Source organism: Mustela nigripes, chromosome 1, assembly GCF_022355385.1.
Source record: "Mustela nigripes isolate SB6536 chromosome 1, MUSNIG.SB6536, whole genome shotgun sequence".
Taxonomy (NCBI): domain Eukaryota; kingdom Metazoa; phylum Chordata; class Mammalia; order Carnivora; family Mustelidae; genus Mustela; species Mustela nigripes.
Window position 1 is genome coordinate 147,522,830 of NC_081557.1, and position 27,690 is coordinate 147,550,519.

The window sequence follows — 27,690 nt, forward strand, 5'->3', positions numbered from 1 at the left end:
GAAAGAGAACCAGATATGATACAGTAGACCAGAGCAAGTCCATCACTACCGGTGGGGAAGAAATTGACTTTTTGAGTTTTATTCCCTGATGACTGTTGAGCTGAAATCAGAAGGAAGATGACTCCCTGTGGGCTCACATGTGTCTCCAGTGAAACCTGTAGATGTTTCTGGTGTCATTCAACCAAAGAAGAGAATCTCATACTCCAGAATCAGAACTTATATAATGATAATGAGCCATTATCCCTATAGGATAGGGAAATTCTATTTCCAACCAACCAGCGGAGGGGGGGTGCGGAGGTAGTTGATTTAGATGAACCCAGATGAATTTGAGGACATCAGGGACTGGGGAGAAAAAAAAAGGTCTTTGCCACAGGAAAATAGGCCAAGAGCTAGGAAGGGAGGCAAAACGTCCAAATAAATTCCTTATCTTTGTTCCCAGAAATACACTGCTCTTTCAATATTCCTGCTCTCAGCACCCCTGCCCAAATTCCAGGCTGCTGGAGCCACAAGCCTGGAAGCCATCAGTAAGTCTTACAGATTTTATTACCTAGATCTCTTGACTCTATCAACATCTCTCCATCTCCACTCCACCCCAACCCTACACATACTTACATATGCTATGCTGTCTTTAACTGAACTATAGCAACAGCTTTCTGGCTTGAGCCATAGTTGAGCCCTCTTGCCCACCCCTGAAGCCAAAATACAAATTCCCACTGCACCACTTACTAGCTTTGAAACTTGGGCAGATTTCTGCACCTCTCTGTGATTCAATGTTCTCCTGTAAAATGGAGATAACACCACCTACCTGGAGGCCTTGTGACAACTGAAGGAGTTGACACGGGTCAAGCACTTGGAGGAGGAAGCACTTACCACTTACTAACTTACCAGGTAGTCGTCCTGGATGTTTTGTCTCCACGCCATGCTAGACTAGAAGTTCTACAAGGGCAGAGCTGTATCCACCTGTTGGTAAGCCTCCACTGGTAGCTCCTTGTAGCTCTTGGAAACTGTGAGCCACCACAAACTGGAAAGGAGCCAGCCATATTTTGTAAGTCAGTCTATCTACTAACATAATCCCTTTTTGTCTCTTGCTCTACCAATGCGTTCCTAAAGGCTTCCCCCAATGTTCCAGCTTGTTCCCAGCCATAAATCCATATTAGGTCTACAGCTGAGGGGAAGGAGAATGCCCCCTGAAGGTGGAGGAGACGGAGGCAAATTGTGGATAATTTCCCACCAGGAAGTGCAGGGGCAGAGCAGCACAAAGGCCCAGAGGGTCTTCCTTCTCTCCCCACAGCTGAGTTTCTCTCCTTTGTCATCTTTGGAGGAGGCAAGGGTGACTTCAACAGGGACCTGTCCAGATAATTAAAACTGCAGCTAACAGGGAAGAAGGGCCGATGGGCCCAGGAACAGAAACGCAACCGGAGATGCAACAGAAGTTCAGCCTCCCAGGTTTTGGAGAGTCGCCTGAACTCCCGTCTTGAGATAAAGGCTTCTGAAGGAAAGAGCCGGGAGAAAACGTCCCTTCGCTCCCTCTCTCTCCTCTGCACTTCTCACTCTCCGTCCTCCCCACATCTCTTCCCACCTTACTTCTGAGCAGGGTGTCCAGCCCTGCCACCTGGTGACAAAACCGCCGGCAGGAGCCAGGCGCCGCACGCGATGAGAGCCACGGTGGCCGACCACTGCCGGGCCACAGAGGGAAAGATCCCTGAAGGATCCCCCGGGCCGTGGCAGGAAGGAGGATCCCGAGCCCGCGCCTCTGCGGGCGGCGGGGGCGCGGACACCGGCCCGAGGGGCGGCGCTCCCGGAGGCCGTCTGCGCACGCTGCCGCAGGACCCGGGGCGGGGCCGCCGTACGCACCGCTCGCCCCCCGCGCTCGCCAGGCAGAGCGCCCCCTGCGGACTCCGGGAGACCCTCCCCCGCCCGCGCGGATCGAGGGACTGCGCGGCCGGGGGCGGGCGCCGCCGCTGAGGTATGGCCGCTGGGGCCGCGGTGCGCAAGGCGGCGCCGGTGCTGGAGGCGCCTCCGCAGCACGAGCAGGTATGGGGCGCGGGCCGCAGTCTGGGGACACGGGGCTAGAGTCCCGAGGATCACGCGGGGGTTGGGTGGCCGCGCGGACAGGTCTCCGAGTCCTTCGCCCCGGCGCGGGATGGAGGGGCGGATGACCTTTCTGGAAGGTGCTCATTGCTTCGCCTCACCCTACCCCACCCCATGGGAGTCGAACCCCTCTCCATGGCCCTCTTTCCCTTTCTCCCCTTTCTCCCTCTTCTCCCCTTTCTTCTTCCTTACCCCTCCTTCTTCCAACTTCGTCCCCCCGCTGCCACTTGTCTCCTCCAGAAGGACCCTTGTTGGACTCATCCCTATCCGTTCCCTGTCCTCCGTACTGGCTGCCCCTCTGTCCACCCTCTCCCTGACAGAAGCCCCAGGGCCCAGGCGAAGGCCGTGGGCATTGGAAGACAACAGCTGAAGGGTGCTGGGTGTACATTAGGCTTGACTTTGTGGTTCTCAGAGGTTCTCAAACTTCAGCGTTCATCATAATCACTCGGAAGTCTTGTTAAAACGCAGATAGTTGGGCTATGCCCCGGGTTTCTAATTCTTGATATCAGGGATAGTGGCTGATCATTTATTTGCAAGTCTGACTAGTTACCAGGAGGTGCTGATGTTCAAGGTTAGAGAAGCTCTGGGCTAGCACTTTCCTCTCCTCGCATCCTGCCCTCCCCCGAACCCTTCGGTGTTTTCAAATCCAAGTCATTACTATATTTCATTTATGGACTCTTCTTAGGCCGTGATCACATACCAGGAACTGTGCATGGGTAAAGGGGAAGCAGTTAGAGGTAGACCTTTCCCCCAGAGCTCGCATCCTGGGAAGAAAGTATAACAAGGATAAAATAACTCATAGAAGGTAGGAAGAGATTACTGTCCCCATAAGAGGTTGGAGTGAAGTTTTGTAGGCTTTCTAGGAAGCAAGGAACTGCTTCTGACAGGGAGGGTGGGAAGGCTGATGGGGGAGGGAGGGATGGCATGGCTTTTGGGAGCAGGGCCTTGGAGAATGGATGAGATTCCATGTGGCCATGAGGGGAAATGAGAATTCTCCATGGAGGAAACAGGAATATGAAATTACTTGGAGGTGAAAAAAATTGGTGGGGGCTGGGAGGTGAGCATGGAGAAAGGTAGGGGTAGGAGTGGATATTCTTTATGATCCTGGCAGAAATCCAGGGCTCATGAATCCTTGTAGGCAGAGAGAGCTGGATTATGACAAATCTTGTAACACATTATGTATTGGGGATCTATTCTCTAAAATAGGGAAGCTGTAAGGGAACTCCCTGGCTGACTTCCTGGTTTCACTCTCCTGTGAACCAGATCAGATCATTCACAGCAGGTTATGGACGAAGAAGTCTGCAAGCTGGGAAGGACAGAAGACTGGCAGAGTCAGTTCTGTGGCTGATTCTTGCTATTCTTGCTGTTCCCTTAAGGCTGCCATTGCTACCTTGCCTGCTGCCCTCAGGAGGCATGATCCCCTGTAAATTCTTCCCTAGGGGGAACTCAGCAGCTTTTCCCTTAACCCCTCATGGCAGAGCCTTGTGGTCCAGGGACCCAGGGCCAAGGTGTCACTTGGGAGCCAATTAGAAATGGAGTCTCAGTCCCCCACCCCAAAACTGCAGGCTTAAAATCTGTGTGCTAACTGAACCCCTGGCTGACTGCACATCAAAGTTTGAGAAGTGCTAGTTTAAAACAGACTTTGTAAGAGCTGCAGATAATAAAGGAGAAATAGATATGGTTACTGAGCACCCCAACCCCATAAGAATTTACGGAGCACCCTGTGTATGACAGCACCCTGACTTGAAACGTTACCCTGTTTAATGTTCATTCAACATCCTTATCACCCCCTGAAGCATATTTCTTTGTGTACTTGTTTTTCTGAGAACCTCCATCCCCTTGGACTCCAGCAGAGCAAGCACTTGATCTGCTTTGCTGGCTACTGTATTTCCAGGACCCAGCACAGAGCCTGGCAAAAGGCAGAGCTTCAGGAGATGTTTATTCGACAAATATGTGAGTGAGTAATGAACATAAAACCTCATGATCCAGACTCTAGGCTGCCCAGCTCCCAGTGTTAGCCCTTTGTGACAAGTAAAACCCTCCTCCTCCCCAGCTAGAACCCCTGTGGGGTCACAAGAGCAAGCCAGCTACACCATGTCTGCTCCTGATTCCTCAAAGTTGGGATGCAAGAAAGCAGGCAGAGTGGATTCATCAGTTTCCTCTTGTCTGAGGCCTCCTTTGCAACCTCTATTTCCCCCAGAGGACCCACCTCTACCCCAAATTCTTCTCTGCCTTAGAGTAGGCCTGACACAACCCCTTCCTCCCCCTCCAGTCATGGAAGCTCTGCGCTTGCCCAGTGACATGGATTCCATATCACTAAACACGGCCCTCCAAGTCTGACACACCTGTACCTCCCTCACATATGTATCAGGGACACCAGTAGTTTGAGTTCACACTTCCAGTTTTGCCAAGCATTTTAGCAAGATTTTTCTAACAGACGGGTTTTTGTGAGGGAAGAGTTGAAAGTGGGTAGACCCATTTGGAGGCAGCAGCTGAGGTGAGAAATGAGGAGGGCTGGTGCTGGGAGGGAGGCAGTTTTCAGATACAGTTGACCCTTGAACAACAGGTCCACGTGTACATGGATTATTGGCAGTGTGGTACTGTAAATGCATTTGCCTTGTGATTTTCTTAGTAACATTTTCTTGTCTCTAGCTGACTTTATTATAAGAATACAGTAATAATACACATCACATACACAGTATGTGTTGATCAACTTCTTATGCTATTGGGAAGGCTTCTAGTCCACAACAGGCTATTAGTAGATAAGCCTTAGGGAATCAAAAGTTATATCCACATTTTTTACTATATGGGGGACTGGTGCCCCTAGCCCCCACATTGTTCAAAGTTCAACTCTATGTTGATTGAGGGCATGCTGTGTCATATGGGGGTATTCAGGGTAAGACAAGTAATAAATCACCAGTGACCATGCATTGTGGTGACAGTGTTCAGTGGACAGTGGATCTACCAGAGGTGCCTAACCCTAAAAGCTTCCTGGAGGAAGTGGAATTTAGGGCATCCCCAAAGCGTGTCTGGGGGACAAGGAAGAGCACTCAGGGGGAGGAAGGTTCTGCTTGACTAGACCAGAGGCTGTTCAGGGGCTGTGGAGAGAAATGAAGCTGACAAGGACCGCAGGAGTCCTGTTAGTGACAAGGGCAGCCACTTGGGTTACGAGCAGAGGATCAGAAAGGACCAGTCTGCTTGTCATTGGATCACCCTCATTGTTTGAGGGGAGAAAAGGAGTGAAGGCTTAAGATCTCCGGGGTGGGGAGGGAACACTGCACACCAGGCTGGAGGCCTTCCCTTGCCAGGCAGTCTAAAGAGTAAGAGCCCCTTCCTGTTCTGGCTCTTTACCACACACTAAATTTTGTTTCTTCATAGAATTTACCACATTAGGTCATTGTTTTCCTTACTTGCTTATTGTCCATACTTTCTCTAGAACACAAGGCTTAATTCATGAGAACAGGAACCTTTTCTGTCTTACTCACCTTTATCATATGCCAGGTCCTATCCCAGTGTGTGGCACCCAGGAGGTAGTAAATAGATACTGGTTGGATGAATGAAGAAAATTGTTGGCACAGAGGCCATTGAGGTGGAAAGAAGTGGGTTGCCAGGTATTTTTGTAAGGTCAGCAGGAGGGTACTGGGTTGGTGGTGGAGGGTTAGGGTCGAGAGTGGTGCCCCATATCTGTGTTTTGAATGATTGGATAGATGGGATATGGAGTTGCTGAGTGAGAGGGGGAACTGAAATGGAAGTAGGTTGGGGGAAACGAATATGTTCAGTCTGGGTCAGGTTGAGTTTGTGTGTCTGGGGGACATCCAAGTGGAAATCTGTAAAAGGCACTTGGGTAGAAGAATCTGAAGCTCAGAAGTGAACAAAAAGGGGAGGAGAGATAAATAAGGATGTGCTAGCAGGGAAAAAAGGATTTGGCAATGACAGACGAGAAGGAGAAAGGAGAAGCAGATTCAAAATGACTTCTTCATTTAAGTGACATATGTTCATGCAGATTATAAAAAAATAAGTATAAAAAAGGAGTAAGTATGCCAGCAGACATCAGCACTCATAGATCATTCCTATTAGGACTTTGGTGACCATTCTGGACACCGCTTTCTTTTGGATGTTTGTTGATTCAGTGCAACTCTGTATTTACATTAATAGGTTTACAGTATATACAACCATTTCTAAAGCATGCTTTTTCTCTTAACAATATGTCATGGAGATACTTCTGTGTCAAGAAATATAGATCTGAACAATCATTTTAAAGACCCAATAGATTTTCTTTATTATATCAGAACTCATTAACCAGTCCCGCATGGGTTGACACATAGATTGTTGCCAATTTCTCAATATTATAAATAAAACTATGCAAACACCTATGTCATCTTTCCCTGTGCATTTTTCACCTTATTTTGTGAGAGAATATTCCTAGACTATTCTACATAGGGTAAGCGAACACTTAAAATTTTGACATACCTAACCTAATCTGTTCAGAAAAACTGTCTTAATGTATACAATGCATCTGAAGGGCAGGAGGAAGCCATTTTCGGCACTAGCTGCTAGACATTTTCCCCCTTATCATCTTACTTTTTTTTTCTTTTTAATGTTAATTTGTATTAAAAGTATGGACATCCACATTTTAAGCAGTCAAATAGTTCTACAGCACTTAAACAACAACAAAAAAACAATGGAACCCTTGTCACCACTCTACCCTTTCCCATTCCTGATTTCCCACTCTCCAGAGGCAACAACCTTCAACTGTTCTCAGGAACTGGTGGTGGACCCTCCCAGTGGGGGAGGGGGCGCTCAACACCAGGGCATTGGGGTTCTCGTGCTCCCAGAAGATTCCAGTGCTCATAGGGTGTTATCTTTCCCAATGCCACGGATGCCCCCTCTCACCCTCAGCCCTTCTGGGGGGTGGGGTAAATTCAGAAGCAGGAGAATGCAGGGACCACCTCGCATCCAACCCCGTTTATCTCACCTAGCACCCTAGGTTCTCTGCCCACAGTAATAAAGTGGTTGTGCCCCATTCCCTCCTGCCACCCTGGATGTGGGGTGAAGGGTTGTACCCTTTCCCCTACTATCTCTGCCTGCCTGTCCCTTAGCCCAGGCAGCCACCTCACTGTCCCTAAGAGAAGGTGGTGCTGGGGACCCTGAGGTCTGTAGATTCAACTAGCCCTCTCAGTGGAACCCCTGAGGCTGTCTTTGTGACCCCAACCTGGTCTCTGGTCCAACCAAATTCCCCAAAGTCCCACAAGTTTTCCACCATCCCTTTAGGCAAGGCTCTGATCCTGAGCTCCTCCTGGCTAACCACCGTCATCCTCAAAATAAAGCTCCAACTTTCATTCTGCCTAGAAAAAAAAATCTGTTGCTTTTTTTAACTTTACAATTTCAGGTCTCTACCTCATACTTGGAAATACTTTGTCTACTACATGATTATTAAAACATTTACCATATTTTCTTCTAGTGCTTTTAAGACTTTTTTTTTTTTTAGATTTATTTATTTGTTTGAGAGAGAGAGAATAATGAGCAGGGGAGGAGCAGAGAGAGAAACAGACTTCCCACTGATCAGGGAGTCTGATATGGGGCTTAATCCCAAGACCCTGGGATCATGACCTGAGCTGAAAAGAGATGTATAACCAACTGAGCCACCAGGTGCCCCAAGAATTTCTTTTTTACAATTAAATATTTGATCCACATGGACTTTATTTTGAAATGGGGTTTGGATACAGCTCTATATTTTTTTCCAAAACCACTTGTCTCAGCAACATTCGTTGAACAATCCGTTTTTGTTCCTCACTGATTTGAAGTGATTCATTTATCATATGTACTTGGGTCTGTTCCTGGATGCTGTCTGTGTTCTGTCCACTCATCTATCTTCCTAGTCCTAGGCCAGTAATAGAAAGTTAATTTCTGTGGCTTTATTATGTATTTCAGTGTCTGGTAGGCCACTACTCCGGTATTTACTCTTCTGAGTTTTCCTGGCCATCCTTATATGCTTATTTTTCCAGATGAATTTTAGTGTCACTTTAGTATCCAAAATAAATGCTTGTAAGATATTGAATGGGCCTGCCTAGTAACATACCAGAAAAAAATGTCAAAAAGTAGACTTCACCCTAGAGAAAAATATTGTAAAATAAGGGAACTACTACTAGAAAAGAGATGTCTCTGAAAATATCATCATCATCATCATCTTCATCATTATCATTGTATTCATTTTTTCCCTCTGTACATTACAAGCTGGAAAGAAAAACAAATTCTGAAAAGGGCTCTTTTTTTTTTTTTTTTTTTTTTTTTTTTTTTTTTCAGATCTCTCACACAAAGCTTTCTGCAGATGATGAGTGGAAGTAAGTAATGAGTCTTTTTTCTTTTTTTACAGCTGTTATCTAAAAATTCCATCTCCACCTTAACAGTTGGAGAAATTAAATGAAACTATGATTTATTTGTAAATGTCTCAGGCTACAGAAGGTCGGTTAGCACAGCATGCATGTGCACTAATAGGATGAACTTGAACCACTTGGATTTCTTCTGTTTCCTACAGTGTGCCCCACATAGTCCCCCAAAACTGGATTTGTATGTCCTTCAAAATAGGGCAATGTCAAGTTAGTATTTACTTTAGGCATATGATGCATCTGGTTTTTTATATATGCTGTTTCACCTGTGTTCTAGTACTTACTGTAGGGCCATTAGGGCCCTGTGGGCACCAAAAGAAATAAAATAAAAATGAAAAGTTCTTCCTTTTTTTGCATTATGGTAATCAATGATGAATGTATTCCTAATCAAAACAGGAAATACTTATTATATTTGCACACTACTTTATACTTTCCAAAGTAATTCTATACAGGTTAACCATTTAAGATAGGTTTTCATTATATATACACAAAGTCGATGCATGTCATAAAGCATGGTTTATGTCTATGCAAGCCCTATTTTAGACCAATTATAAAGTCACTTTTCTGTCTCCCTGCCCAAAGTTGAAAGTCTGTTCACCAAGTAGAATATTAAATAGTTACTTTGGATTGGGGGCTATAAAAACTGTAAGTGCTTGTACCCTTTAATTTTTCTTCACTTCCCATTTCTTCAAAGGAACAAGTGTATTTTTTAATGAGTTTCTTAAGCTCAGCTTCCGACACAGAGACTATTAACAATGTAATTTTTTAAGGTTGCTTACCTGATAGGGACTTTAGCTTCTTCATTTGATAAAGGTAGGGGTGTAGGTACATCTAATGTGCCTCCCAGCATCCAGGTTCTAAGATTCCATCTCAAAGGAGAACTCGGGCGGTATTTAATGGGCTCTGCAGGCTCATTGCTACACATTCTCCAGCAGGGGGCACCCTCAGTGCCCTTTTCGGAAGCACTTGGTACTTCACTCTTCAGAGTAGTGGTGGAAATTACTGGTAAAGGGGGAAAACCCAGCCCACATACCCAGTGAGTGCCTTTAAAAGGTCACAGTCTCACAGCACAGAATAGTACCCTGCAGTGTTTTCTGATCAGTACAGCAAGTGCAGACTATATCCAGTCATAAGTGAAACTTCAAGAGATTTCGTGACTGATGATGCCCCATCCAGAGCGAAAGGTAATGCTAACCACTATTTATAAAGTACTTGATTGGCAGCATTCACAATTTTCCCATTTTCCCTAATCCTGACCCTGGACTGCTCTCTCTTCCTCTAACCCAGTGGTTCTCAATCTTGGCTGCACCTGAAAATCGCATGTGGAAGTTGAACTGCGATAACAAGTACCACAGCCCTGGTGGCTTAAATGACAAAAATTTCGTTTCTCATGGTTCTGGGGATAAGAAGTCAAAGGTTATGGTATTGGCAGGTCTGGTTTCTCCCAACCCTTCTTGGCTTGCAGCTGCCTTACACTCTTCCCTCCATGGGAGTTTATATATAAAAATCTTCTTAGATGGACACCAGTCCGATTGGATTGGGGCCCATTCATGGACAGCATTGAACCTTAGCTAACTCCTTAAAGTTCCTATCTCCAAATACAGTCACCTTCTGAGGAACTGGGGGGTAGGACTTGAGCATATGAACAGGGGTGAGCACGGTTTAGCCCATGTAAGGCACAAAAACAGTCATTTAATTGATCTGGTCACGGCTTAGACCTTGGGACTTTTAAAAGCTCCCCAGTGATTTTCAGTTTACAGCCAACAACAAGAACCACTGCTCTAGGTTTCCTCCGAAGCTACTTCCACTATGGGAAGTTAAACCAGATGATGTACTATAATCATGTTTTCTCTACCTTTATGCAAAGCCAAGAGTTCATCTAAAAACTGAGACATTCAGCCATCAACTGAATGTTTGTACTTGCTTAAGGTAATACATGGGCTGCTTCTTTCTCCTTATAATGAAAAAAAAAATGTACACAGCTCACTGAGGAGTTTTCTGGAGTCCTTTGGATAAGTTTCTCTTCATCGGTATCATGTGCGGTATATCCTTTTACTTAAGAATATTTAAAGTTACTTGGAATTACCACTATTTTACTGTTTTGAATTTCAGAAATGGCAATTTTATATGATTTAACCTGATAATCATTATTATTCCTCATTTAAGAACAAATAACATGGGCTTTAGAGTTTTAGAACAATCCTGTGAGGTACAGAGGGATGACGATTTTAAGTCTGCAAAGGAGGATACCGCGGTGCAGAAGGGATGAGTGACTTCTGTGAGTCTGTATGACGATAGTGTGCCAGACTGGGGACTGGCACCCAGGTCTTTCCAGAGCCCATCAGTGACTTTCTTGGCCCCATCATTTCTCTTGAAAGGACAAGGCTGAAGCCCAAACCACACAGGCTAGCTAAGGGCTGAGAGGAATTGGTTTTCCTAATGAACTCAGACTCCTCCTCTCTGCTGCCCCTCCTCAAGCCTGAGAGAAAAGGCAAAACCAAGAAAACCTTAGGAAAACTGTACTCAAACTTAAAACCCCCTACATTTGAAATCTCCAGTTGCTTTCCATGAGCCCAGACATTTTGTTCCCCTAAATGTGCAGTGCAAGGGTTGAAGCCTTTTTCAGATGACATCATTTGCTGGTTCCAGCCTGCAGCAGGAGAGGATACACAAGATGCACCGGGGCCATGAGTCCATGCACGTGGAGATGATCTTGATCTTCCTCTGCACCCTGGTCATCGCCCAGATAGTGCTGGTACAGTGGAGACAAAGGCATGGCCGGTCCTACAACGTGAGTTGCCCCCAGGGGCCTCTGGAAGCCTGCTCCTCTTCCTGCTGCATCCTTCCTTTCTCACTGCTTTGAAGGAAACCCTTTGGTTTAAGTCAGTGGCCCTCAACAGGGTGCAGTCTTGCCCCCAGGAGTTACATGGCAACATCTGGAAACATTTTCAGTTGTCACGCCTTAGTGGGAGGGGAGAGGCGGATGGGAGATGCTTCTGGCATCTGGTGGGTAGAGGCCACAGATGCCACTAAACATGCAGAGGACAGCTCCTGTCACTCATGACAAGACTAAGAAACTTTGGTTTAAATGAATTAGTTTTCCTTTAGCATGATCAACTTCTGCAAGTGGCCTAGGAAAAGGCAGATTAGGAACTGCAGCAACAAAAGATTGAGGCTAACTTTGTTTAATTAGCCATAAACTCAGCTGGCATCAATAGTTGGCGTATCCATGAAAATGGGTTAATGCAAATGTTATACTGACCTCAGCAACACAAAGCATGATCCCGTTGGCAAAGACCAATCCCACTTGAGCGTGTCCATGAGAACCTTACCATCTTGGGGCCTCAGGATCATAGCCTGAGATCTTGCCATTGTAATGTTTCCAGCAGTGGTTCTCAAATCTTAAGGTGCATCAGAATCACCTGGAGAGGTGAATCAGACTGTCAATCAGATTCCTAGGTTTCACCCCCAAAGTCTCTGATTCAATAGGAGCCCAAGAATTTGCGCGTCTGACAAGTTCCCAGGTTATGCTGATGCTTTTGGCCAGAGACCACATTTGAGAACCAATCATTTAGACTTGAGTATGTTGCAAAGAAAGAAGATCCTCATTTAACACTCCACCTGGTTGTGGGTCTTAGACTGGTCATTATATAAGAAAACTTGTCTGTGACATATGAAGTGCTGGCTTAGACCAATATTATATTGTTTTTTATTTTTACCCATTATAGAAATTATTCCCTGTGTAGCACAGGGTCTAAAGGGATTCTTTTTAATTCTGTAGAATGTTTAAGTTTAGACAAGTTACACATTTTATTTAGAAAGGGAAATCTTGTCTTTTTGTTGTTTAAGCAAACACACTAATTTTCTGCTATGTACCACTGTCTTGTCAATTAAAATAAACATCCTCTATATAATACTTGAACAAATTGTTTTTAAAAGAAAAAGACTGGAATAAAACTTCATAAGTTATTCACTCATGTCAAAGAAAAGCTTCTTAAATAAAACAACGATGGTTTTCTCATCTGCAAAATGGAAATAACCTAATATTCAGAATTTCTCGAGTCCTTAAGTAAGAAGAAAACTGGATTCCTAAGGAAACCATTCATAGCCCTATTTCATTATTCCCTTATAACTGATAATGATCTCTGGATTAGATATTTCAAAACATGCTCAGTTTCCATGACAACTCTGGTGTAAATTTTACATAGAAAGCCTCCTGAAAAGAAAATGCCTCGTGAGCCAGCTGACCTGCACTATGTCCCACTACTCCTCCACCATTTTTATTTGATGATTTTCAAGGTAGTTTATGCCAAGAATAATTTGTCCCTGTCTTATATTTGGAGAAATTGCCCCTCTGTCAATTCTCTGAAGAGGTATTTCACAACACTAGTCAATGTCAGGCTCACACACTGGTTCTACCTAGCCACAGACAGATCAGCCCGTGAATCAGAGGCCACTTGAAGGACTTGTTGCCTTTGGAGGTTCAACCCCTTGATGATTCAGGCCACACTGGCACCAAGTAGACATCCCTGAGCTTAAAAAGTGTTGGGTAGCTGGATTGGCCTTCCCAAATTGTTTCCTGCCGCTCACCGCCACAAGTTGTGCTGCCTGAAATAACTTTCCGGGCTTGTTACTTTTGCTTGCACCCCATCCCTCACCAACAACTAGACTCCCTTAATCCCCCAACTTCTGCTCTCCAAGGTTGCTACTTCTGTGTTCTTCTATCACACAATTCCTCTATTTTATGGTTACCCAGAGGGGCTCTGAGAACCCCTTGTAGGTGACCAGATGCCTGTGATAGGAGCCTCTCGTAGAGTGATTCTGCCTGGCAAAGCCAGGAGCCTAGATAAAGATACCCCACAGTGGTCAAGGACTATTTGGGTCTCATGGTGGCCCTTTGGGACTCTCCTAGATGAGCTCATAGACATGCTTGGCTTCTAGAATATTTTGTACTTCTTTGCCCATCAGTCCATCTATATCTATTATTGCATGTCCCAAAGGAATGGGTGGAGCAGTCCCTTTCCCCTGCATGTCTCTGTTGATAATTTTGGCTCAAAAGTGAGAGCCAGCATGTGAGGCTGATCTTTCCCATATTACTGCCTCAGATTTACCCCATACTTTGCAATTCTTAAGGGTTCAGTGCCAGATCCAGGCATCAGAACACAGCCATTTCAGGAACTCTTGGTGGTACCTGAAAGTCCTGAATCTGGAAATGATTTCCAGAGCAACAGTAGCTGATACTAGCACCAGTTTTCAGCATTCTTACCGTACCCTGCGTGAACTGTATCAAAAAAATCCCTTTGCCTGACATACTTCTCAACTTTGGGATGGAATTTGATATGGTCATGTTTCCACAAATGCTGACCTGAACAACCTTACCATCCAGGGAGACCCTAACTTTTAAATTGCTTCTCTTGGCACCTAAGATTATGTGACACCTAAGCAGAGCTACAGAGAGCTTTGAACACAGTTACAAGATTCATGAGTTCCTGGCTCTTTTTTACAAGGGGCCATATATGAGGATTTAACTTTGTAATCTCCATCAGTATATTAGTAATATATTAATATTTGTAACATGTTAATTATAATTACTATTAAATATAAATTACTAAATACAAAAATTTATATACAAATTACTGTTACTGTTATAGTTGTGATAGTGAGCTTTTTATACATTAAGTTACCCTGGGAGATAATTATTTTTTATTTCTTTTGTGAATTATAGTTCAGAGAGATTAAATAACCTAGTCAAGTTTGTGTAACTAATTAGTTGCGGAGTAGAGACTAGAATCCAACCTCACTAGGTTGTTTGTTTGTTTGTTTGTTTCATATCAAGGATGAGTTCCTTAAATATCTCTGAACCATGGTTTCCTAATCTGCAAAATGGAACTACTGAAGAAAGGAACCTGTCTCCAAAGTTATTGTGATTCAGAAACATTTTCCTGTGAGAACTTCTAGCTTGGTAACTGATATATAGTGAGTGTTCAGTACCATTAGTTGACTCTGAGTGCATTCAAGAGAAATTGATGTATATAAAACAGTTTCACAAATTTAGCCATACATTATAAAAGCAGTTTACTAATAAAAGAATCCTTTTCCAAATCCACCAACGTATATTTCTATACCCAGAGAAATTATCTTTCAAAAGTGGAAGTAAAATAATTTCTCTCTCAGATAAACAAAAAAAATGGGGTAATTCATTAATAGACTTGACTGCAAGAAATGTTAAAAGAAGTTCTTCAGAAAGACAGAAAACTATATATGTCAGAAACTCAAGTCTACATAAAGAAATAGAGTGTCAGAAAGGAATAAATGAAGATAAAATAAGATACTTCTTATTCTTAACTGACCAAATAGATAACTATTTGTTCAAAGTAGTAATTGTAACAATGTACAATTGACCCTTGAACAACAGAAGGGTTCAGGATGCTGAACCCCCACATAGTTGAAAATCTGTGTATAACTTCTGACTTCCCAAGAACTTAACTACTAAATAGCCTACTGTTGACCAGAAGCCTTACCATTAACATAGTCAGTTGACACATATTTGATATGTTATATGTTATATACTGTATTCTTACAGTAAAGTAAACTAAAGAAAGAAAAATGTTATTAAGAAAATTATAAGGAGGACAAAATACATTTATGATATGGTACTGTCAAAAAATCCACATATAAGCAGACCCGTGCAGTTCAAATCAATGTTGTTCAAGGGTTTACTGTACTGGTTGATTGTAGTATATGGGTAAATGACATGAATGACAGCAATGTTAGAAGAAACATGAGGGAGGAGTTGGGATTTCTGTGTTATAAGATACTTGCACTACCAGTGAAACAGAATAGTATAATTTGAGAACGGACTTTGATTAGTTGTAAATGTATATTGCAAACTCTAGGGCAACCACTGAAACACTTTTTTAAAAATATGTAATTAGAGTACCTGGGAGGCTCAGTCAGTTAAGCATTCAACTCTCGACTTTGGCCAAGGTCATGATCTCAGTCACGAGATTGATCCCTGTGCTGGGCTCTGTGCTGGCATGGAACCTGCTTAAGATTCTTTCTTTCCAAAAAAAAAAAAAAAAAAAAAAAGAGGATTCTTTTTTCCCTCTCCCTCTACCCCTCTCCCTAGCTCCACTTGTGTGCATTCATGCCTGTGCTCGCTCTCTCGCTCTCTCTCTCTCTTTCTTAAAAAATACATATACTAAGAGAGGAGAGAAAATGGAATCATAAAATTCTCACTTAAAGCCAGAGAGCCTAAAAAAGGGGGTGGGGCAGAGAGGAAAAGAAAGAAAAAAAATTGTGCAATGAACAGAACACAGTTACAAATATAGTAGATAGTAATTCGACTATATCAATAGTCCCTTCAAATGTACATAGGCTAAATACATCAATTAAAAGAGATTGTCACTGTGAATAAAAAATAAAACAAATGAAAACTAAAAATAAGACCCAATTATATACTGTTGACAAGAAACTCATAAGAATACAGATGTAACCATCAGGGAGAAAAAAGGGGCAATACATAATGATAAAAGAGTCAGTTATTTAAAAGGGGATAACAATTTTTAATGTGCATATACCTAACAAGAGAACATCAAAATATACAAGGCAAAAACTAATTGAACTACAAGGAGAAATTGACAAATCCACTGCTTAGTTGGATCAGCAGCTTCCTTCAGCAGTTGATAGAGCAAGAAGGCAGAAAATTGGCAAGGATAGAGTTGATCTGAAAATTGGCAACGATAGAGTTCATCGATCTGTCCTAATTGATATTTATAGAATACTTCATCCAACAACACATTCTTCTCAAGCTCACTTAAAACATTCACCAAGATAGACCACATTTAGGACATAAAACACACCAAAAATTTTTTAAAGAATTTAAGTATACAAAGTATACACTCAGACCACAAAAATTAAATTAGAAATCAATAATAGAAAGATAGCTGGAAAAATCCTGAGATATTTAGAGATTAAACAACACATGAGACAAAGAGAAGGACTCAAGAGAAACTAAAAAATAATTTTAACTAAGTGAAAACAAAAATACAACATATCAAAATTTGTGGGATAAAGTTAAAGCAGTGCTTAGAGGGAAATTTATAACATTGAATTCATGTATTAGAAAAGAAGAAAGATCTAAAATCAATTAAGCATCTAGTTTAGGAAATGAAAGAAAGGAGTAATGTAAACTTACAGCAGGGAAAACAAATAATAAAAATTAGGGAAAAGAAATAATAAAAATTAGGGCAAAAATTTAATTAAAAACAGAAAACCAATAGAGAAACTAAATGAAAGCAAAAACTGTTTTTTTTAAAGGTCAGTAAATTTGGTAGAGCTCTAGCCAGCAAACCAAGAAAAATAATAAAACACAAATTACTAATATCAGAAAAGAAAGAGGGGTCATCATTATTGATCCTATGGACATAAAAAAAAATAATGGACTATTATGAATAGCTATATGCCCACAAATCTGGATAACCTAAATAGAATAGACTGATTCTTCAAAAAACATAAACGATACCAAAACTCACACAAGAAGAAATGAATAATCTGATAGGCCTATATCTATTTTTCCTCAGATATAATTGATATATAACACTGCATTAATTTTAGGTGAGGTGTGCAACTTCATGATTTGATCTATGCATATGACATGAAGTTATTACCACAGTAAATTTAGTTAACATCTGTCACTACACATAGTTATAATTTTGTGTGTGTGATGAGAACTTTCAAGATCTCTCTTAGCAACTTTCAAATACATATTATTGTTAACTATAGTCACCATGGTATACATTACATCCCCAAGACTTATTTAATCTTATAACTTGAAGTTTGAAGATTTATACCTTTTGACCACCATAACCCATTTAACCCTCCCCATACTTCCTGCCTCTGGTGGATATCTATTTTTAAACCCTGAGTCAAGGCACCCAGGTGGCTCAGTCTGTTAAGCATTGGACTCTTGATTTTAGCTCAGGCCATGCTTTCAGGCCTGTGAGATTAAGCCCCGCATCAGGCCCTGCACTGGGCCTGTAGCCTGCTTAAGACTCTCTCTCTCCCTCTTCCCCACCGAACTCTGCTCTTTCTAAAAAAAAAAAAAAATTAAATTTTATTTATTTATTTTCACAGAGATCACAGTAGGCAGAGAGGCAGGCAGAGAGAGAAGGGGAAGCAGGCTGCCCCCCGAGCAGAGAGCCCGATGTGGGTCCCGATCCCAGGACCCTGAGACCATGACCTGAGCCGAAGGCAGAAGCCTTAACCCACTGAGCCACCCAGGCACCCCCAAAAAATTTTTTTGAGTCAAGAATTAGTATCTTTCTAAAAAAGAAGCACCAAGCCCAGATGATTTCAATTGTGAATTCTACAAAACGTTTAAGGAAGAATTCTTTACAATCTTCCGAAAAGTAAAAGTAGAGGGAACACATCAGAACTCATTCTTTGAGGCCAGCATTACCCTAATACCAAAATCTGATGAAGATATTACAAAAGGGAGAAATCATACCAATATCTCTCATGAACACAAATGTAAAAATCCCCCACAAAATACTAGCAAATCAAATTAAACAATGTATAAAAGGAATTATACACTATGGCCAAATGGGATTTACTCCAGATATGTAAGGTTGGTTCAGAAATTACAAACGAATTTATGTAATCAATCACATTATGATGCTGAAGAAGAAAAAAGTCTATGATCATGTTAATAGATGTAGAAAAAAGCATTTGACAGGGTCCAACACCCATTCATATAAAAATTATCAGCAACCTAGAAATAGAGAACTTCCTCAAATTGATGAAGAATATCTATTAAAAAAAACCTACATGGGGCGCCTGGGTGACTCAGTGGGTTTTGATCCCGGGGTCCTGGGATTGAGCCCCTCATCAGGCTCTCTGCTCAGCAGGGAGCCTGCTTCCTCCTCTCTCTCTGCCTGCCTCTCTGCCTACTTGTGATCTCTGTCAAATAAATAAAATCTTAAAAAAAAAAAAAAAACTTACAGCTAGCATTACACTTAATGATGAGAAACAGGTTGCTTTCCCCTTAAGATAAGGAAGAATACAAGAAAATCTATCTGAATTGCACGTCTTAGCTACTGCAATAAGACAGAAAAAGGGGGGGGGGGCAGATAAATACAGATTGGGAAGGAAGAAATAAAAGCATCTTTGTTTGTAGATGACATGACTTCTGTAGAAAACTCCAAAGAATCAACAACAACAAAAACAACACTGAAACTAATAACTGATTATAAAAAAGTTGCGGGATATAAGGTCAATATATATAAGTCTATTGCTTTCTTATATTCTAGCAATGAACAACTGGAATTTGAAATCAAAACACAATACCATTTACAATGGCACTCAAAAAAGGAATATTTAGGTATATATCTGACAAAATATGTATAAGATGTATATATAAAAACAGGAGACCTAAAATAAATGGAAAGATAATCCATATTCATGGATTGGAAGATTTGATATCGTTAAGATATTGATCTATAGATTCAATACGATCCCAATAAAAAAATCATAGCAAGCTATTTTGTGAATATCAACAAACTAAATCTGCATTTTATATGGAAAGGTAAAAGACCCAGAATAGGCAACAGAACACTGAAGAAAACAATGTTGGAGGATTGACACTACCTAACTTCAAGACTTATTGTAAAGCTATAGTAATCAATACAGTGTGACATTTGTGAAAGAGTAGACATTTAGATCAATGGACCGGAGCAGAGAGCGCATAAATAGACCCACACAAATACAGTCAACTAATCCATGACAAAGGGGCAAAGATAATTCAATGAAAGAATAATCTTTCTAACAAATGGTGCTGGAACAACTGGACACGCATATGCCAAAAAAAAAAAAAAAGAGAGAGAGAGAGAGAAAAATCTGGAACATATATTTCACTAAAATTAACTTGGGATGACTGGGTGGCTCAATTGGATAAGCATCTGCCTACGGCTCAAATTATGATCCTGGGGTCCTGGAATCGAGCTCCGCGTCAGGCTCCTTGCTTGGCAGGGAAACTGCCTCTCCCTCTGCCTGCTGCTCCCCCTGCTTATGCTCTCTCTCTCTCTTTCTCTCTGACAAATAAATAAATAAAATCTTTTAAAACGTTAAATTAACTCAAAGTAGATCACAGTTCTAAATGTAAAGTGCAAAACTATAAACTTCTAGAAGATAACATGGGGGCAAAATCTTGATGAATTTAGAACACCAAAAGCATGATACATGAAAGAAAATATTGGTAGGTTGGATTTTATAGCAATTAAACTGCTCTGTGAGAGATACTATAAAGAGAATGAAAAGACAAGTCGCAGAAGGGGAGAAAATAACTGCAAAACGAACATCCATCCCAGGACAGTTACCCCAAATATGCTTAAAACCCAATGATAAGAAAATAAGCTAAATGCCAAAAGATCTGAAAAGAGAGCTCATCAAGGAAATATACAAATGGCAAATAAACATATGAAAAGTAGTTCATCAGCATATGTTATTAGGAAACTGAAAATTAAAACAATAATAAGATACTAATACATACATATTAGAATGATTAGGATCCAAAGAAACTGACAATGCTAAATGCTGATGAGGATGCAGAAAGCAGGAAATCTTGGTGGGAATTCAAAATTCTAAAGCCACTCTGGAAGTCCCTTGGGCAGTTTCCCAAAAAGCATAGTCTTCCTACGTGATCCAGCAATCACACTACTAGGTGTTTACCCAGTGAAAATGAAAGTCTACATTGACACAAAAACCTGCATGCAAATATTTAATAGTGCCTTTATTCATAATTACCCAAAACTGGAAATAACCAAACTGTCCTTTAAAATTGGAATAAATTGTGGTATATTTATACAATGGAGTGTTAGTCTGCAGTAAAAGGATAGAGGCTATCAAGCCATGAAAGGACATGAAAGAAACTTGGTTAAACAAGCTGATCTGAAAAGGCTGCCTGCTGTAGGATTCCAGTAATACATTCTGAGAAAATGATCATTGTCATGATCATAATATGACCATTGGCTATCAGTGGCTCAAGGAGGGAAGAGAGAAGGACAAACAAGTAAAATGAGGACTTTAGGGCCATAATATTGACCTGTATTATACTGTTATTGTGGATACAAAATTGTATGCGTTTGTCAAATCCCACTGAACAGTACAGGACACCGAGCGGAAGTTAAGGCATGCCAATTTTTTAAAAATTCCATTTAGGAGATTGGAGAATTCCCAGGAAATACAGATGGTGACATTACAAATGTATGAAACTACTTCACTGAAGGGAATTAGGGGGGAAAGGTACTGCTCTAAGTCCCTTTGGAAATCAGAGGAGTCTATACCAGTAAGGCAGTGGGAATTGCACATGAGCAACTGATAAAAAGTGTCCCATGGGAGTATGGCAAACCCCTTACTGCTCCATATGTATCCTGGAAGGGAACAATTAAGAAATAAATGGCACATGGTGGGAGCCAGGTCACTTATTATTTATTTACACCTTGAAGGTATTATCTACGACATATAAAATAGTATTAGTTTCACATCATTTCATGAACAATTTGGATTTCAGGGGGGAGGGGACTAATCTAAAATGCTGGAAACATTTTCAGATTACAACTTTTAAGAAATGTCTAGCTTCTGAAGTGACTGTTTGGTTTGTCTTAGATTCTGTTCCATGGTCTGTAGGAACTGTATGTGTGTCAGAGCAGCTTATTATAAATACCTAGATCAAAGGAAACATGTTATTTAGAAAACAACATTTAAAAATAGAACATTAACTGCTCCTGTGTGATGTCAAAAAGTGAAGAGAGAAAGTAGGGGAGAAGTGGAAAATTCTTATTTTGTTTGGAATACTACTAAATACCTGGATGTTTCCAAATAGTCACAGTTTTAGTACAAGATAGAGCATCTGGATATTTGAATTTTGCTCTTTTCAACTTATAGTGTTGATATGGTGTGGACTTGGCAGAACTTCAAAGTTAAATTATTTCCAAATGCTTTTAACAGCATTTTTTAAACAGCATTTAATTAAAAAATAAAATCTCATTCCACACCACCCTCTCCACCTCCTTTTATATATCCTACTTTTCATATCTGCAGGAAATAGGGGAAGGGGCCAAAAATGAATACTTGTACTTCCCTTCAGATCACTAGAAGGCCTGATGACTACATACACAGAACTTGGACTTCAGATACACTGTTAATTTGCCTCCACACACAGGCAAATAATTTGCCACAGATTGAAATATTGCTCTATTTAAATCAACTTCCTGCCTATTAATAGCTGTGAAACACTAGAACGTATTACCATACCAGTAAAGCCTTCTGCCTCCTTGAATCTTTTTTAAATGAGGCAACACACAAATAGATACAGTTTCATACATACATAACATTGCAGAATCTCCTTGAAGAATTTGAAGAGCAAAATCAACAGTCTGAATTGATTTGAAGATAGAAGTAAGGACCAAGTGAAAATCTAATGGCCCTTCATATGCCAAGATTCCATCATTCTACTTGTCTGATTTATGTCCACGCTCCTTCATTGCCTTGGCACTGATCGATCACAGCAGCAGTATTTCCTGGAGTCATTTATTTACTGATCATTTTCTGCTTACCTCTGGCATCTCCTTGCTCTTGCTGCACCTCCACCTGCACAAACACACAGAGACACATGGACAAATGGCTGCAAATACTTAGGGATTTGCAGTGCAAAGGAAATGAGTATCACATAACTTCCTACTTCTGCCCCTCCCTCCCTCCCTGCCTCCTCTCTCTCTCTTTCTCTCTCTCTCTTCTTTCTCTCTCCCACCTCCCTTTCCTTTTCTCTCTTTTATGTTGTGTGATCCAATCATCATTCTATATAATTAGGCCAATTAAAAGCTATCTTTGTTTTGACTTGATTTGCTGTTCTTTTCCGATTTATGATGTGCCTAGCTCCAAGGAAAAGCATGGTACCTTTGGGCAGCATCTGATTCGTCAGGAAATTCCTTCTGCCACAACATGTGGGTGGGGAGAACATTTGGTGATGGGATCCAGATGCACAGGCTGCCCTTGGCCAGGAATGCAGCTTTATTTTATATGCACGTGCCCAGATGGTGACCCCTCTGGCATTATTAATGTGTCCCAGCTGCCAGGCCTCCTCATTTGCAAGCATGCACCTCGATTTCACAGATTTCGTGTATTTATTTATGAGGCACCAAATTCCTACATTTCATATGTGGCAGTTGCTATTAAAATGAGAAGTTTGAACTGCTCTGGAAATTGATAAAGAATCTTTTCAATTGATACGAAATGCGGCCCTCGTTTCAAAATGACCTCTACAATTAGTGAATTCGTAATGCACATTTCTAATCTTGCCCTGTGCATGTTGAGAAAATATGGCACTGGGTTTACACTTTAAAGATAGTTAAGAAATTACACAGTTGCATTCCTGCTATGATGATTCTTTGCTTTTCTTTTATTTCTGATCTCTCAGGCCTATTTTTTAAAAGTAGCATGTCTATATATTTGAACATGGTTATTCACTGCTAATTAAGCCCAGGCATCGAGTAAGAGAAATTTGAGCTCTTCTAGAAATGGGTTGATTCACAAGGAGAACTAGTATCATAAAAATATAACCCAATCATTACTCCAAAGTATTATAGATGATAATAATTCCATGGACTTGAGGAAATGGATTAGTCTAACCTATTCTGGCTTATGATGTAAAGTATAAAATATAGAGGTATGGTAGTTTTGCTGAATTAAAATGAACTGAATCATTATTCTTTAAAAATTCAGCATTTTTATGGGGGAAATATAAAAATGATCAAATTGGGTTTTTTTTCAAATTTTTAAATTCTAGTTAGTTAACATACAGTGAAATGTTGGTTTCCAATGTAGAATTCAGTGACTCATCACCTACATATAACACTGGGAGCTCAAGACAAATCGAACTGTTAAGACAAAGATGAAAAATGCAAAGGTAGATGATCAGATTTTGAAAGAGGGAAATCATGTCCATTTCCTTTTTCAATATCAGAAGTAATAAACCAAAAAAGCCAGAAAACATGTCATTTATCATAGATAACTATCTCCAAAATCAGCTGTAGGGAGTAAAATACCCAAATACTCGTGTGACTTTCTTTAAGGGCACCTCCCACGTTTACTATCAATAGCAGAGGGTCACGTTGGCTAGTGCTGAGTTCTCAAGTATAGCAAGTCTTACTTAGTATGTAGTTTCTGGCCCTCAGGAAGAGTATTCCACTTCCTTTTTTTTTTTTTTTTTTTAAGATTTTATTTATTTATTTGACAGAGAGATAGAAAGAGAGCACAAGCAGGCAGAGTGGCAAGCAGAGGGAGAGGAAGAAGCAGACTCCCCGCTGCGCTAGGAGCCCAATGTGGGACTCGATCCTAGGACCCTGGGATCATGACCTGAGCGGAAGGCAGACACTTAACCGACTGAGCCACCCAGGTGCCCCAGTATTCTACTTCCTTAAGCAAAGCCAAATTCATCTTGATTTCCTAAATAAAGCAGCTAACTCATGGATTCACTATAACCATTCTCACAAGGTAGGATGGAAAATTAAAGCCCCGGGCTCAGAATTCACCTCAGCAGAACATTGCCTGGTGCCCACCAATGAACATCCTCACATGCAACAAACTGTCTTTGCCATCCCCCTCTTACATTGGTGCTGAGCAGATCATAGGTGGTTAGTGTGCATGTAATCAAACAAAAGATCAGAGGTTATGGCTGTTGTTTAAGCCTGTCTGCTTTTCCCAGTAGAGGTGATAGCTGGTATTGGGCCTGATCTAAAGAATGCACCTGGGGGCACCTGGGTGGCTCAGTGGGTTAAAGCCTCTGCCTTCGGCTCAGGTCATGATCCCAGGGTCCTCAGGTCGAGTCCCACATTGGGCTCTCTGCTCAACGGGGAGCCTGCTCTCTCCTCTCTGCCTGCCTCTCTGCCTATGTGTGATCTCTATCTGTCAAACAAAAAAGTAATTTTTTTTCTTTTTTAAGATTTTATCTATTTATTTGACAGACAAAGATCACAAGTAGACAGAGAGGCAGGCAGAGAGAGAGAGGAGGAAGCAGGCTCCCCGCTGAGCAGAGAGCCCGATGCGGGGCTCGATCCCAGGACCCCGGGACCACGACCCGAGCCAAAGGCAGAGGCCTAAAACCACTGAGCCACCCAGGCGCCCCAAAAAGTAAAATCTTTAAAAAAAAAAAAATGTGCCTGTCAGTGTGGTGATAGTATCAAGCTGACCCACAAGCCAGCAGCTCAGTCCCTCCTGCTTCTGCCATATGGGATTGGGGCCAGGCAACTTAACCCTCTAAGGTCACTCGCACTCGGGTCAGTGGTATAGGCCACACGGAGTTACACACAGATGAACAGGAAGGAGTTTACTTCTCATCTTGGCTTGCCTAGAAAAGCCACCAATACCTAAAAAGGCAAAGCAAGAAGCAAAACGATGGGCTTCATATCGAATAGTCAGGGGATGAGGGGATCCCACATATGGGACACAAGGGTTAACCCTACACAATGCACTGGGGCAGCAGACAAAAGTGTTCCCAGGAGCTGCTGTGACGTCACTTTCTCCTTTGCCATCACTGTGCATTTGTACATGTGCTCGTGATAGGAAAAACGGTCGCTTGGCTCCATGTTATTACATACTGTTTCCAGAGCACTTTCCTATCTGTGATGGTCTGAGCCTCCCTCGGTCAGCAGAGGCAAACAGGACAGGCATTATTACCCCCAATTTTACAACACAAGTGAGGCTCATTTGTCCAAAGTCATGTAGCTTTTGAAGCCCAAAGTTGCTTTCATCTAAAATACCCAGGCAAAAAGACGTAAAAGAAAATGATTATTTGGCGTTCTTTCCAATTTGAATTCTCAGATGACCAAACCAAGTCCCTCAAAACTTTGCATGTACAGAAGAACTTACAGCTGGACGGTGAGCCAGCTGCATGTTACAGACAGGGTGGTAGAGGTGGTTCCCCCCCCCAGAGTAGCTTCTGAATCATTTACTGGTGGACTTGCCCTTCTGGGTCTTCAGTCATTGAAAGAGCCTTTCTGTTCATTTTTCTGACAGCTGGTGACACTGTTGCAAATGTGGGTTGTCCCTCTCTACTTCACAATAAAACTCTACTGGTGGCGGTTTCTTTCTCTGTGGGGAATGTTCTCGGTTATCACCAGTTACATCCTGTTCAGAGCTACCCGAAAGCCCCTCTCGGGGAGAACACCACGGTATGTAGTCCCTTTGTTCCTTCCCTGACGTCCTCCTTATTGTAACCACTAAGAAGTATACTTTAATTCCATTTTTTCCTGGATGGGGAAGGAAAGCATTACACTTCTTTTGCCTTCAGTAGACAAACTATTTAGAGATTAGCTGTACTGCTGTACATGTTCATTATTTAATAGTGATTTGGACATACCTATAACATTTATTGCTTCAGATGAAAGCCAGAAGGAAGAAAAGTAAAAGTTTAAACTTTCTAGAGCACCATTTTCATCTTTATTTTTAGCTCAGCATTTTGTTTGACTCCATTGTATGTTGAGTTACACATATTTTATAATAGAACAAGAGTTCGATGTTGGCATTTCTAACAACTATGTATGTATTTTATGTCAGACAAATCATAAGCAATGGACAACTTACTCCTCTCATAACAAATGAGGCTTTCCTATTCCAATGATCATCTTAATTACCATGTCCAACCTCTTGACATTTCTATAATTCCCATCATATCATCTGCAAATCTTTCGAAAGTGCTTTTAACCTCATAATGCGCCCCCAAGTTTGCTTTTGCTCTCTTTGTTCTCTGGGTAAAAATCTGAATCTGAGTCTAGATAAAATTGAAATGGGATAAGGAAAAAATGTGTAAAGTGTTACATGGTAATAAGACAATGTCAAATTTTGATCTTTGTTGAAGAATAAATCCTCAGCTCCTGTGGAATGCTCTTATGATTGTTTAGCCATTCAGATGTTTGTTCTTAATCCTCTAAAAAAGTGGGAGAGACGAATACCAACTTTTCCTTCTACTTTGGAGAAGAAAAAATATGCAGTGAGAAAAATCAGATAAATAAATGTAATGATAAAGATGAATCTTTGAGGGCGTCTTGGCTGGCTCAACCAGAAGAGCATGTGACTCTTGATCTCAGGTCATGAGTTCAAGACCCACGTTTGTATGCACAGACTGCTTTAAAAAATAAATAATTTTTTTAAAAGATTGGCATTCAAATAAGTAAATTCAGGTTGATGTTTAACTTAATCCCACTTTGGGAAGAGCTTTGGGGTGGTGTTAGGAGACCTCCCAAACTGGGAGCCTTTGCATGGCCTGACTTGCCCATCATCACATGGACATATGGCACAATTTCTCCTTAAAAAAATATTGCCAGTTATTTAAGACTTGTGAAAGTGATCCAAATTTTGGATGAACCAAAATGTACTTGTTTCCATTCCCTGGATATAATCTATATTGTATTTCAGTGAGACTAGTTCACTTCTCCAGTATAGAATGAATCAACCTAGTTAGACAGTATTTCTGTGCATGTTAGCTGGTTCATTGCAGAGGAACTTCATGACAAAGAATATGCAAATGCTACCTCGTTATACTCCATGCCTCATTTATCTCAGATGGCCAGGGATCTGTGCCCACCGCATACCCATTTCAGCTTCTCCTGCCTCCACACTCAGAGCCCTGGCAGACAGAGCCTGACAGCCAACAAGGCCTCACTACCATTTAAGGAAAGACCTAGCCACCATTTGAAGAGAGGACAATGGGAGAGGCTAATTAGGATCCCATTAACTCCTAGAAAAGCAGCCTAGAAAGAGAAGTTCCTGTTTTTGAGAGGTAGGAGGCCCTAAAGATCTTTATGGATCTTTGTTTAATCATCATGTCATAAGTAAATCACTTCTTAGCCATATTCCATTTGGAAACAGGATTTCATTACAGACTGGGAAAACTGGTCAGAGCAAATCAGCAAGGTGCAAAGGCAAACCCAAGGGGAGGGGTCCCCTGCCCCGACACCATTTAAAACCAGCTGTTCCTCCCCCAGAATATACCAAGCCCTGACCAGTAGGTCAGAGTAAGAGAAAGGAAAGGGAGTTTCCTCTCTACTGCAGTAGAGTTAAGGCTCAAAAACAGGCCACAAACGGGCCAACAGAGCCAGGCTTGGCCATATCTGTCTTTGTGGAGGCTGCACGAGTCCTAATCCGGTTTCTCTGCCTTCCA

General features: G+C 41.5%; 1 protein-coding gene across 3 annotated transcripts in view; it reads left to right on the plus strand.

Annotated features, from left to right (window-relative positions):
• The first annotated feature begins 1,878 nt into the window (after positions 1–1,878).
• Positions 1,879–27,690, plus strand: part of RNF175 (ring finger protein 175) — a 46,317-nt gene continuing 20,505 nt past the window's right edge. For 2 of the 3 annotated variants that reach the window (XM_059375020.1, XM_059375030.1), the window contains exons 1-4: positions 1,879–2,034; positions 8,395–8,432; positions 11,127–11,268; positions 25,548–25,702. In XM_059375020.1, coding sequence (XP_059231003.1) covers positions 1,969–2,034; positions 8,395–8,432; positions 11,127–11,268; positions 25,548–25,702 — 401 coding nt within the window. In that variant the 5' untranslated portion in view covers positions 1,879–1,968. Of the gene's footprint in view, positions 2,035–8,394; positions 8,433–9,656; positions 9,662–11,126; positions 11,269–25,547; positions 25,703–27,690 lie in introns of those variants that run through there. The other variant, XM_059375040.1, reaches the window with a different exon arrangement.